The sequence below is a fragment of the Dermacentor andersoni genome, chromosome 2, assembly GCF_023375885.2.
Source record: "Dermacentor andersoni chromosome 2, qqDerAnde1_hic_scaffold, whole genome shotgun sequence".
NCBI classification, from domain to species: Eukaryota; Metazoa; Arthropoda; class Arachnida; order Ixodida; family Ixodidae; genus Dermacentor; species Dermacentor andersoni.
The window spans coordinates 199,119,484-199,132,363 of record NC_092815.1 but is presented as its reverse complement, the minus strand read 5'-3'; the positions used below and the strand labels follow the sequence as shown (position 1 = coordinate 199,132,363).

The following is a 12,880-nucleotide window of genomic DNA, read 5'->3' as shown; positions in this document are numbered from 1 at the left end:
CAGTCAGCGTCCTTGTGTAGGCGCCCTGACTTATACATAATAGAAAATGTATATTCTGGTAGACGCAATACCCAACGTGCAAGTCGTCCAGTTGGGTCCTTCAATGAGGAGAGCCAGCAGAGGGCGTGATGATCGGTTAGACGCAGAAGCTCCGATCGAAAAGGTACAGTCGAATTTCGCGATCGCCCATACGAGCGCGAGACATTCTCTCTCAGTAATGGAGTAATTTCGCTAGGGCGTGGAAAGAAGGCGGCTAGCGTACGCGATGACACGGTCTTGGCCTTGTTGCTGCTGAGCGAGAACAGCGCCGATGCCATGACCACTCGCATCACTTCGTACTTCAGTGGGCGCTGAAGGGTCAAAGTGTGGCAGAATCGGGGAAATTGGGAGCCGCTCAATCAGGGCGGAGAAGGGCTTCTCCTGCAGTGCTCCCCAAAAGAAAGAGACGTCTTTCTTAAGAAGGTCAGTGAAGGGTGAGCGACGTCGGCAAAATTTTTCACAAATCGCCGGAAATAAGAGCATATGCCCAGAGAACTACGGACATCGTTTGTTGAACAAGGTACAGGAAAATTTCGCACGGCGTGAACTTTCTGTGGATCAGGTTGGATTCCGGCGGCGTTTACGAGATGGCCGAGCATATTAATTTCACGGCGACCAAAATGACACGTGGAGGAGTTTAGGTGAAGGCCAGCCCTGCGAAACACGGAGTATGGCTGTGAGGCGCCGCAGATGGCTCTCAAAGTTCGTCGAAAACACAATCACATCGTCGAGGTATGAGGCATGCAGACCACTGCAAGCCGCGCAAGAGAGAGTCCATCATGCGCTCGAATGTAGCTGGCGCACTGCATAATCCAAAGGGCATGACTTTAAATTGGTACAGACCGTCCGGTGTGGTGAAGGTGGTTTTCTCGCGGTCCATCTCATCGACGCTAATCTGCCAACAGCTGGAGCGGAGGTCAATTGATGAAAAGTATTGGGATCCGTGAAGGCAATCAAGAGCGTCATCAATGCGAGGCAGGGGATAAACATCCTTCTTTGTTATCCTGTTGAGGTGACGGTAGTCAACGCACAAGCGCCACGAGTTGTCTTTTTTCTTTACTAAGACAACCGGTGATGCCCACGGGCTACTGAAAGGTTCAATGATGTCCATCATCTTGTCTACCTCTTCCTGTATGATGGCCCTTTCTGTTGCGGAGACACGATATGGCCGCCTATGAATGGGGCTGGCGTCAACGGTGTTGATGCGATGCGTGACAACAGATGTCTGGCCAAGTAAAAGCGGTCGTCCAAATCAAAGATGTCCTGATAAGATGACAGAAGGTGACGAAGAGCTGTTGTTTGCTCGGAAGGAAGGTCAGGGGGCGATCATCTTAGAAACATCGTCCGCAGGCGTCGAGTACGAAGGAGTGGGCGACAAAGGTCCGTTGGTACTGAGGAAGGATTCAGAGGTCAAAGAAGAAATCTCAAATTCTTCGAAAGGAGTGATATGCGCTATGGCGAGACCGTGTGGCAGCACAAGCGACGAGAATCCAAAGTTGAGAATGGGCACGCGAGCGCAGTTTTCGTGGATCCGGATTAAGGTGCTCGGTAGGGCAATATTGCGCGCCAAAACCACGTCAGTAAGCGGCGACACGACGTACTCGCCATCAGGTACGGGAGGACAGGGCGTCAGGGGACATTTGTAGCCGCCTGTGGAGACAGCCTTGTAAACTCAGCAGAACATAAGCGGTGTGAAGCACAAGTGGTTGCGTCGGCAGGAAGCGGCAGATTTAACTGTACAACACCTGCGGAGCAGTCAATTTGGGCAGAGTGTTTCGAAAGGAAGTCGAGGCCGAGAATTAGGTCGTGCGGACAGTGTTCAAGGACGATAAACAGAACAATGGTATAATGGCCCCAATGGTCACACGTGCTGTCACATTCCAAGGACAGGTGAAGTACTCCCATCGGCGACTCGCACAGTGAACGGTACGGCGGGTGGCGGAACCTTTTTAAGCCTTCGGCGGAGAGCAGCGCTCATAACTGAAAGCTTAAAAATGTGCGCGGCGCGCCGCCATCAGCAAAACGCGCGCCGCGGAAGCTGCCGCCTGGCACCTCTTTCATGCCGCGCCGTCTGGCGGGACGTGAACGGAGGAGACCAACGAAAGCGGCGCCTTCAGCGACGTGCGTGCGGAAAACTCGACTCGCTCGACGGCTCGATTTTCCATCGCGTCTTGTGTCAGCCGGAAGACGTGTTTCGCGCTCTCGTCTGCTCGCGTCAGCTCCCGCCCGCCCTTGTTTTGGTTGTCATGGCTTGCGATTGTTTTTACAATAATGTGTCTAAACCGAGACGTGCCGACGGAACAGCTTTTTGGAGATGGTGCGCCATATCCGGTTCTGTACGACAAGACGAACCCTGGATACAAGGACGCGGAGGTGACACCCAGTACGTCATTCTCCATGTCTTTTGAATGCAGCGACGTCGTTAGAGAACAGAACGCACCAACTAGGATTAGGACCACAGTGGGAACGACGTCGTCATTATTGTGAGACATGATTCACGTTATGAACGAAGGGCGACACACCTACACGCATATTAAAAGTGAGGAGGCGAGAATTTCATGCTGTCACGTGACTGCTGCAGCGGTGCACCGCCAGTCGGTGTGACCACACTGCCGCCGGCGCATGATCAGCGAGGCACACTATAATGGGGGTTATTGGGATCTCCGTCGAAACGGGGCGGGGAGAAACAGTGCCCTAGCCTGTTTGATTTAATCTGGTTTTACTACATCTATCGCTGCCTGGACTTTTGCCTATCTGGTGTCGATCTTATCTTTTGTATTTAGAATCTCCATTACTATACTACACCGTTACCTGCACTTGCAATCACTCCGGCTCTGTCAATCCCTTCCCTGGTTTTTCCCCCAACAATACCCTTGTACCATACTTTTGTACAATACTCTTCTACAATCGTCTCTTCTTATCTCGACTACTGACGAGTTTATCTTTCCATATTTGAATTACAACGTTTCTGGAAGATGGACGCTCCCTACGGCTCTGACTGGGTGAATACCTAGGCATTCCATTACGATGTGCGGAGTCATTTTCCGTATTTTTTTTTTTTTTGCAGTGCCTAAATGCCCCACCCTGTGGGGCATATTTACTCTATGTTGTTGCGGTATATGCGGTATGCGCATATTTTCCCCGGTATCGATGATGATGATGATGAATTATTGGCATCTGCTTTGGAACGGGGCCGTGATAAACCGAGCCTGCTTGATTTAATCAGGTATGTTGTACATGCTTTTTATTCCAGCATTTTTGCATACATCTCCTTAATCTTTTTATTTTTTGCCAGAACCTCTCTGTCTACCTTGTACCGCTATCTATGTCAGCAACGGATCGGGTCGTATCAATCTCCTCCCTGCTTTCTTCCCACTAATACTCTAAATGTCGCTTGCTTATCTCGACTCCTGACCGGTTGATGCTTCCGTCCACTTTAAATTCAGGCGCTCATTGAAGGTGTATCTTACCTGCGGGTCTCACTGGGTGAATCTCTTTGCATTCCATTAGGATGTGCTGAGTGGTCTCTCGATTTTCGCTGAAGCATGAACATCTCTCATATTGTCGCAAATATTTGCTCCTGTGTGTTTTTGTCCTTAGGCAACCAGCTAGAGCCTCAAGTAGCAAGTCACTGCCCTTTGAGTTACTGTATAGATTTTCCCTTCTAATTTCTTTCTTCCTATTCTTGTAAAACTCCGTGGTCATTTTTGCTTCCATTCTTTGCGTCTACTGCGCTGTCTCTGATTCTCTCACTTTCTTTCTGATGAGTCCTGCTTGTCTATTTACACTTTCAGTTACCCTGTCAACTTTCTTGACCTCTTCCTCCATTCTGTGTCCACGCTTTTCAGGTACATATAGTTGTGCACTTTAGCCGCCCATTTATTTGGATCCATGTTCCCGAGTCTTTCTTTAAAACTAATTTTGCTTCGCGCTTCTTTAACTTCGAAAGAGACCGAACCTACGTCAGCCTGCGCTACCTCATTTGTGGTTTTACCGTGGGCTCCCAAAGCCAACCGGCCTACCAATCTCTGGTTCACTTCCAACCTTGACAAGATGTGCGATTTTAAGCACAGATAGCATTGGCGAACGCTAGCGCCGGCGCCATTACTCATTTCAAGATTGCACGAAACGTCTCATATTTATTGTCGCCTCAAATTTCCGTTATTGCTGCAGTCTGCTCCCACTTTTATTTTTATTTTTCAAGTTATCTTGGTGGGTGCTTGAGAACGTGTTTCTTTCGTTTATGTATGTGCTGAGGTATTTATATTGCTTGACTACGGGTATGACTTGCTGTTGATTCGACACCACGCAATTACTGGTCTCTTCGCAAAAGATCGCGATTCTAGATTCCTCTATGCTAAACTCAAGGCCTAAATTTGTCACTGCGTTGCCACATATGTATGCAAGTGTCTGTAAATCTCTTGCAGTGTCTGCTAGTAGAACTATGTCGTCCGCATACATGAATCCGGTGACATTCTGTTGCACCATTTGTCGATGAGGCATGTTGGACAAATGAAACTTTAATTCACTGTTTTGCAGTCATCTTTCTATACCTCGTCTATCGAACTCGGACATTGCACGCCATCTGGGAGACGGCGCTGCAGTTAAGTTAGATGGCACTTGGCGGTGTTACTGCAGAGGGTGACAGCGACACAGAGACTCGCGTCCCACTCCGTTTACACCTACCTTTAGTCGATATTTATTACACCCTTAGAAGCCGACTATTGCTACATGTTCTCGGCATGACGAGGTATCATTTAATACCATTGTGATGTTCATCCAACATCTACAAGTCACCTGAGCAACCATTTCATTTTGGAAGTGGTTACAAGATACCAACATCTTAGATACGACAACTCCTTCTGAAGTCGGCTAAGAAGAATTAGTCTTCAGAAGATACGTGCAGATCCAACGAAATGCTTAAATATAAATGGCGCGAAGCTTGTTCCAGTAAGTGAGGCACAAGCAGACGACTCAGAAACGGTCTAGTCGCCCGCAGCTGTTGGCTTTCGTTGTCGTGGGCACAAAGGTGATGTGTGATGCTTGTCGAGAGATGAACAGCGAGGGGAGGCACGTGCACAGAGAAGGTGCGGTGAATCAGTGCGTCTTCAGCGTATCTGATCAGCGCTTCGTTGTCGCAGGGGGAAAGTCATGCGCGGCAGCATTATGGGGGAGCACTTTCTGTCGCTAAGCAGCTGAAACATTGGAGACGGCTCTCTAACTTTCAGGCAACAGTGGTAAAGTATTCGTGTTACGTAGACAAACCCTCCGAAGCGCAATGTGAGGTCTTAACGATGGTATAATCGTTCATACTCTATAGCTCGAACACCGCGACCTGCCCGCTCGATGGTGCGTGTCATTATGTGCGCGGAGGGAATAAACGGAAGACGACGACATGGGAAGAAGCGCGGCGACAGCGCATCGGCGCCAGACGCCCAACTGAGTGAGAAGAAAAAAAGAAGCAGTGGGTAGGGCGCGTGAGAGAGTTCGAAGGGAGGTGGTGAGCGTGGAAGACGTGGCGGGACCGAGAAGATGGTGCCTATGGTGCGGGAGTATTGCGGCCTGTCGAGTTTCTGGCCGAAGGTCGCTGCAGGATCCCACCTGGACACACGCGCACCGTCGAGCTCCTTCCAGCAGCGCGCGGTTGGCGAACGTCGCAAGGGCGTGTAATCCGGGTACAGCCAGTGTCTCTATCGCCGTGCCCGAGCTCCAGGTCCAAGCTCCGGCTGGGGAACGCCGAAAGGTCGTCCGGCCGTTGCCTTATCCACATCCAAGGCCGACGTGCTACAGCGCCGTCAATTGCCGCCGCTTCCTCAGGTCTGCACCAGCGTCGAACCTCGCTACCAACAAATCTGCAAGTCCGACATGTGTCCACCGTCTGTGCCATGACATGCTTTCAGCCCCCGTTGTCGGCGACCTTCAAGTGACCTTGAGCCAAAAGCCAGAGCCGTTATGCTATCTGGGCACTCATACAAGAACAACCGGGCAAGTTGCAAGAACAAAACGAGATCATCCGGGCAATCTGTCAAAGCTTATAAAATGCGGTTTCACAGGACTTCATTACGTACGCCAGTTACTGCCCAAACAAGTTACAAAAAGCATTCCGTAATAGTTCTTCGTAATCTTTGTTACATAATATCAGTCAAGCTGTAACGTCTAGTACGCTGAAGTTTTATTTGTCATTTCCAATAGGGTGGGCGCTCAGTAGGCAGATACAGGGCACCATACACTTCATTGTCATCTTTTGGCGCTGAGAGACAATTTCCTGTTCCATATTGAACGCCAGCGGTCCGTGAGTTCCGCGGCGCGGGTATTGCGTCGCCTGGAGAGATGGCGTCACGCTGCGTGGTGCCTCCTTCCGGCGATTTTCTTCTAGCTGGGCAGCGTCCATATGGACCAGTGCACAGTATGGCTTGGTGTGGTTTGGTTTGGTGGGGTGTGCCGTTGCGAACATGCATTACGCCCATTTTAAGATTGTGGCTAGCATCGTCTCCAACCAATCTGATTTGCATGTTGCCATTTCTAGCCTACATCTACTGTCGATTACGGGAGAGCCTGCAATTTTTTTCATTACCTGATATCGTGATATTTGAAAATTAATTTAATGAATAGTTTGTTTTCTATACTTTGTATTCCGCTGTCCTGTAAATATAATTTTGTGCTTGCTGTGCATCTGGACGAATGGCCTCGTCTTTAATATTTGTTTTTAAGTGCTTGCTTTAAAAAAAAAGCATTATAAACACAAAACGCATAGCTTCGTGACAGTGTGCAAGGCAATGAAAAATGTCTTTTTTTTTAGTATTTCGGTAACAACTGGCTTGTGCGAAGGGCTTCCAATGTTTGGCGCTGCCCCCACATATATGCATTCACAGGGACCTTTCTGTGCGTCTTACATTCCCTCCCGCTTCCTCGCCTCCCCTAGCGTAAGGTGGCCAACGAAACACTTTTCTGATTTAACGCCCCCGCGTTTTATTTTTCTGCTCGTCTGTATCCCTAGCTGCAGGATGGGCCTAAAAATGGTGCCGAGATTAGCATGGTCGAATCATTACTGTAATTTTGTTATGTTGAAAGTTAATTCCAACGCACACTGTATTGCCTAAAGCGTGTGATGGTTTTACCATGGGTTTCTATTGTCGGAAGTAGCTTTGCCGTCGTCAACACTGCGTAGCACCCTCACTGCCAAGGGGTTCAGTGGGCGTGCCCTCTTTAAGATGCCGAATTTCGCCGCTGGCAGTGCTCTGAGCACAGCGCCTACGCATGTGTCATACTGGTCGTTCTTGCGCAGGCCTTGCGGATGGGCGCCAGCTTCCTGTACTGCCTGACCCACAAGTACCGGTACCTGATCGCTAGCATGCTCCGCTTCGAGTCTGGCCTGGTGAGAGAGCATAACCGCCGGCTGCCTTTGTCTATTGCTTATACTCGCCTTTCCGCGCAAACCAATCCTTGCCCTTGCTTTGCATTCTCGTAACTGTAAACGATAAATGCATGATAAAAAAATTAAATTATGGGGTTTTACGTGCCAAAACGACTTTCTGATTATGAGGCACGCCGTAGTGGAGGGCTCCGGAAATTTTGATCACCTGGGGTTCTTTAACGTGCACCTAAATCTAAGTACACGGGTGTTTTCGCATTTCGCCCCCATCAAAATGCGGCCGCCATGGCCGGGATTCGATCCCACGACCTAGTGGAAATGCATTATAGCAAAGGCAACAGTAATCCACTCGTCGACTTTTGCCACAGACGTAACTGATGCCCGTCGTTTGAGGAGCGTGAATCGGACGTGCAGCCGATTTTTCGTCGTATTTTGCACTTTCTCGATCGTCTCTGTGCTTTGCATTGCAGGTGGTGATGCGACTGTTGTGGGCCCTCCAGAACATACCGGGGGTAAGACACTGTCAGTTTCTTTTCTTTTTTTGCGCTGAAATCCGCGCGGCGGATGTTGGCATTTTCCTGCCCGCCCCGCGAGCCACGAAAACGATCTTTCAAGCTTGTACACCGCACAACCGAAGAATGGTACAACTGTGGAAAGGCAGCTGCCTTGAAGGCACGATTTGAGATGCACATATCTTGCGCCCAGAGACAGCGACATTGTCTTCCAGTTCGTTTTCGAGCAATGACCTGCGTATACGAAATTGGATGCTATTCCTAAATGTTCCATCTATGCAGCAGCCTAGTCAGATATCATATTTAACTTCAAAAACAGTGCTTTCTTCTCAGCCCCGCACAGAAATGCGGCTTTACGCATAGATTTGCGCAGAGTGAACGTGTCGGATGGGATTGAAATTGACTCAGCCTGAGAAGTTTTCTTTGAGGATATTTTATCTGTCTACGCATAACCGAAAAAGTACGTAACCAGAAATTTTCTTGTCGAGTTTAATCCCAGGAACTTTTGCGGTCATGTAGTCTTAAGTGCAATTTCTCTGTGTCCTCATACGGGCTGCACGTGCGTTAAGAGGAAGCTTTATCTAGGACACCACTCCGACGCGGCCTATGCAAATACATGTAAAACGGAAAAACGTTTTTCTGAGATAACCTCTGGACCGATTTTAATGAAATTTTTGCATTTGAGAGAGAAAGTTAAATTCTAGTGACTGTTGGAAGTCAAATTTCGATTTAGGCTCTGGATTTTGTTGAAAAGATTTTGCAAAGTCCGAAAGATTCAAAACAATAGAAGCACGAAGTTTACAAATTAACAGCTCTGCATCAACAACAGATATCTAGGTTCTGTAAAGAGCATCCATTATATCATTGAAAGCAAACAAATTTGATGTCATTTTATATCCTACGTGTATTTGTTATGTTGTGTACAAGGGTTCTGCAGAAGCGGCATTTCCATATTACAAGATTTCTTGAGATTCATATGTAAAATATCAATTTTGGCTGCTTTAGATGTCCTATTAGATGCAATTGACAGAATTGTGATATTATTTTTCATTGCTGAGTTAGAGTTGTAAACCTGATAGTTTCGTTTTCTGAAAATTTTGAATTTTTGCCAATATTTAATAGAAATTGACGACCTAAATGAAGAATTCAGAACCAAGTCACTAGATTTTAAGTTTTTCTTTTAAATGTAACAAACCTAGCCAAATTTGGTGAAGTGGTTGCTGAGAAAAACGGATTCTCCTTTTACATGTATTAGATAGGAGCAGCCGAGCTAAAGTTTCCTCTTAAAAGCACAATTTTCAGCTTAGTTTAATGAAAAAGTAACATTCAGTAGACTTTCAATAATTCAGTCTCAGTCAGTTTGACTTTTTTCCTTGTTCAAACGCGCTCTGAAAAATCCCGACGACAAACCACGCCTTGCCATGGAAGAAAAGTCCGTTTAGTTCGAACTCGAACGCATGCCGCTTCACTTATTCCGATACCCACCGACCCGTACCAAGACCCCATCAGGCGCCCAGCGCTTGCTATAAGCTTGAAAAATGTAAGAAATTAAGCGAACGATGCTACTGCTTCCCTAGACTTGAAACTGCTACATGTAAACTTATTTTTAATCTTTCTGGGGCCAATGCACCTTCCACCCCTGAAGCAATCCGGTGCCTCTAGTTTTGTGTACTGGCACGTAGAGTTAGTATTTGAAGATGTCAGTGCTTTTCGCCTCGTGCTGGTTGAGTCGCGCTCACAAGCGCAAGAGGCAAAAACACGCTACAGACTACTTCAGGCACGAATATCTCGACGGGTGTCGCCCTGCCTGCGCGCAGCTGCGAGAGGGCGCCCGCAAAGGCCACGTCGTCATGGGCACCGTGGACAGCTTCCTGCTGTGGCGGCTGACCGGAGGCCGTGTGCACGCCACTGACCCGTCCAACGCCTGCATCACCGGCCTCTTCGACCCTTTCACGGTGAGTCTCCTGCAGCTCCCTGTTTGCACCGAGGAAAAGAACTCCTCCTCCAGCAATGTGAAAGTGAACACTCGAAATGGCTTTCCAGAAGCAGTAGTGGCTCAACACATATGCCCGCATAAGAATGCCTAGCGAGACAAAATATTTAACGGAAGCAAACGCCGCATCCGATCACTGTCACGTCACCGGTGCGTGGCCTTTTTCTTCCATGATGGGACGCCGGTAACGCTGGACCATACTCGTGCCCCATGTTTGAGGAAAAGCCGACGAGAAACGGCTGTCGCATGAGGGACGTCGGTGACGTGATGGTAACGGGACGGGGCGTTTGGCGGCTCTGTGAGTCAGGGGGTTAGGTATTAACACGTCAGATTCTAAACCGTGCGTAATTGTTGCTTAAAAACAAAGTCGGTGTTTCGTCCGACATCCTTCGGAACTATACTCTGTACCCAGGGGTCAGTGGCGTAGCCAAAAATTTCGTTTAGAGGGGGGAGGGGGGGGGGCTCACGTTGCAGCTCGGCCTGCTCCGTACAGAAGTTGTCGAGGATTCAAATACATGAATAATAACTGCATTGTCATTGCCAAAGATGCTGCAAATGCATTTTTGGACGCTATGCACTGTCAATACAAGTAAAACATGTATTTTTTTTTCATTAATGAATATATTCATTTGTACCAAAAATTGTGCCATTAACTAATAACAATGCTTCCTTGTTTTTTATATATTCAATAAGTAGAGAAAATATCACACGAACTTAGAACTATATCAGTTCGAAATCAGCAAAGCAATGAATACCGCTGATATGATTAATGTAAAGGCCGTGAAGTGAACGAGTTCAGGACAAATGTTTTAATGAAAACTTTGTCATTCAAGAACCGTGTTTACAATTTTGCTCATATGCAGCGGTCAGGAATAAATCTCAGTGATGCTGTCCTTCATTTCAATGTATTGCACAGGGGCAGCTGTCACCGGTCGTGTATTCTAATTGCACCGCAATTATTGTCGCAACAGAGATCAAATATAGGAAGCAGTTCTTCAATATATACATTAGAAATGCGAAGATACAATCGAATACACAAATGAGAAGTAAAGCTTCATAATGGGCAAAGAAGTGTCACTGAAAACAAAGTTCACTGCATGTATCTATAAGACATCGCAGCAAGATATTGAAGTATGCGTATAAGTCGCCAATAAATCTACGTATCTACGCAAAAGTCGTGTATATACAGGATGTCTCAGCTAATTTCAGCCAGTTTAAAAATAAGCCGATGCACTCTAAGACGACGTGACTAAATGCATGTTGCTTGCTTTTGTATGTAGTGTGTCACGCTATTTTTTGCATTTTTGCTTAATTAGATTTTTAGTCAAGATTAATTAACCAACTTCTACAGTAACGAAGCTAGGAAAAAAATTCCAAATAGAAAGTTGCAGAGTGATTTGCAAAACGTCCGAATAAACAGTTTCTGTCTTTGTATCCGTTAAGTATTAGTGTATTTCAGCTTACTGATGATGCCCGCAAAATAGAAAACACCACGTGACATGCCCGCTTACACGTCGTGATTGCACTGCTCCCAAACGCTCCGCACACGAACAGCCACAGGCGCGCTGCCGCTTAAAAGGCGACAGGGCAGCGACGTAGGCATTGGCTGAGCCGTTTACGCCAGCGATGTGCTCCGCTCACAACAGTTCGTTATAGTAATAACCAAACGCAGCGGTTATCGCTTGTGCTTCCGGAAACAAGTCCATCATTTCGTGATAGCTGTAAGGAAATTGAACATCCCTAAATAAAAAAAAAACACTCAGTTTTCAAAAGGCTGAAAATAGTAGAATAAGAGTATCTCAAATGGCCAGACGCCGTCTTTCACTTAATTTACGTTTACTTGTAATGCGCTTTCCCAGCAAGTGCTCGAAGAGGTCACCTTCTGAAGCGATACAACACTGGGATCTTCTGAGAAGGCTTGCTGTCGCTGCCTTGAGCACCGTCGGTGAAATGCTGTGGCAGACTTCAGTTATCTTCTCCTGCAATGCTTCTGGAGTCGTCGTTGCCGTCGTGTATACGTGATCCTTAATATAGCCCCACAAGAAAAAGTCAAAAGGGTTGAGGTCGGGTGACCTTGCCGGCCACAGGACAGGCCCATTTCTCCCTATCCATTGCCCTGGCAAAGTAAAATCAAGCCATGCTTGTGCTTGACTGCAGGTGTGGGCTGGGGCCCCGTCGCGCTGATACCACATTTGCTTCAAGCCGGCCTAATGGCACGTTGCGGCAGAAGTCTTCAAGCAGCCCTTTGAGGAACTCACTTACGTACCTATTGCCGGTCAGAATGTTGTCAAAAATCCTGGGCCAACGACTGTGCTGTCATACATTCCGCACCAAACGTTAAAAGACCACTGGTATTGGTGGCGGGATCTTCCTAGCCAGTGGGGATTTTGCTCACTCCAATAGTGCGCGTTGTGGATATCTACTTGGCGATTGCGGGAAACGTTTGCCTCGTCAGTCCAGAGTACCTTGGTGAGAAAGTCAGAATCCTGCTCCTCCTATCAAAATCCAACTCGCAAAGCCGAGTCTCTTTTGAAGATCCCTTGACTCCAGGCATTGACGCAACTGCAGATGATAGGGGTGCAGTCCAGCTGTTTTCAACATCTTCCATGTAGTTGAGTTGGACACACCGAGTTGTGTACCAGGCTGCGCGTGCTAGCGTCTCGATTAGCCGCCATGAAAGACAAAACGTTGGAGCGAACCTCATTATTTATGACTGATGCTCTCTGCCTCTGTATTGTGAAGCTGCTGGCTTGCTTCAGCGATTCGTAGGTGTTGAATATTGTCACCCGGCTAGGTCGCGTACCCGTGTGCCAGCTTCGAAATATTTTTGCAGCCTACTGTCTCTGTCCGCTTGCAGCTGCTAGGACAAGGGTCATGTGTGCTTTTTCATCCTTGGAAAAAGACATCACAAAATTGCTCGTGCTCTAACAGCCGATGCAGGATAGTCTGTTTATCACTGTCTGG

At 47.5% G+C, this 12,880-nt stretch overlaps 1 protein-coding gene across 1 annotated transcript in view; it reads left to right on the top strand.

Annotated features, from left to right (window-relative positions):
* LOC126540250 (glycerol kinase 5) overlaps window positions 1–12,880 on the top strand; it is a 203,267-nt gene that overhangs the window by 129,078 nt on the left and 61,309 nt on the right. Inside the window, exons 6-8 of the mRNA XM_050187050.2 lie at window positions 7,325–7,414; window positions 7,882–7,923; window positions 9,741–9,878. Of these exons, the coding sequence (XP_050043007.1) occupies window positions 7,325–7,414; window positions 7,882–7,923; window positions 9,741–9,878 (270 nt within the window). The remainder of the gene's footprint in view (window positions 1–7,324; window positions 7,415–7,881; window positions 7,924–9,740; window positions 9,879–12,880) is intronic.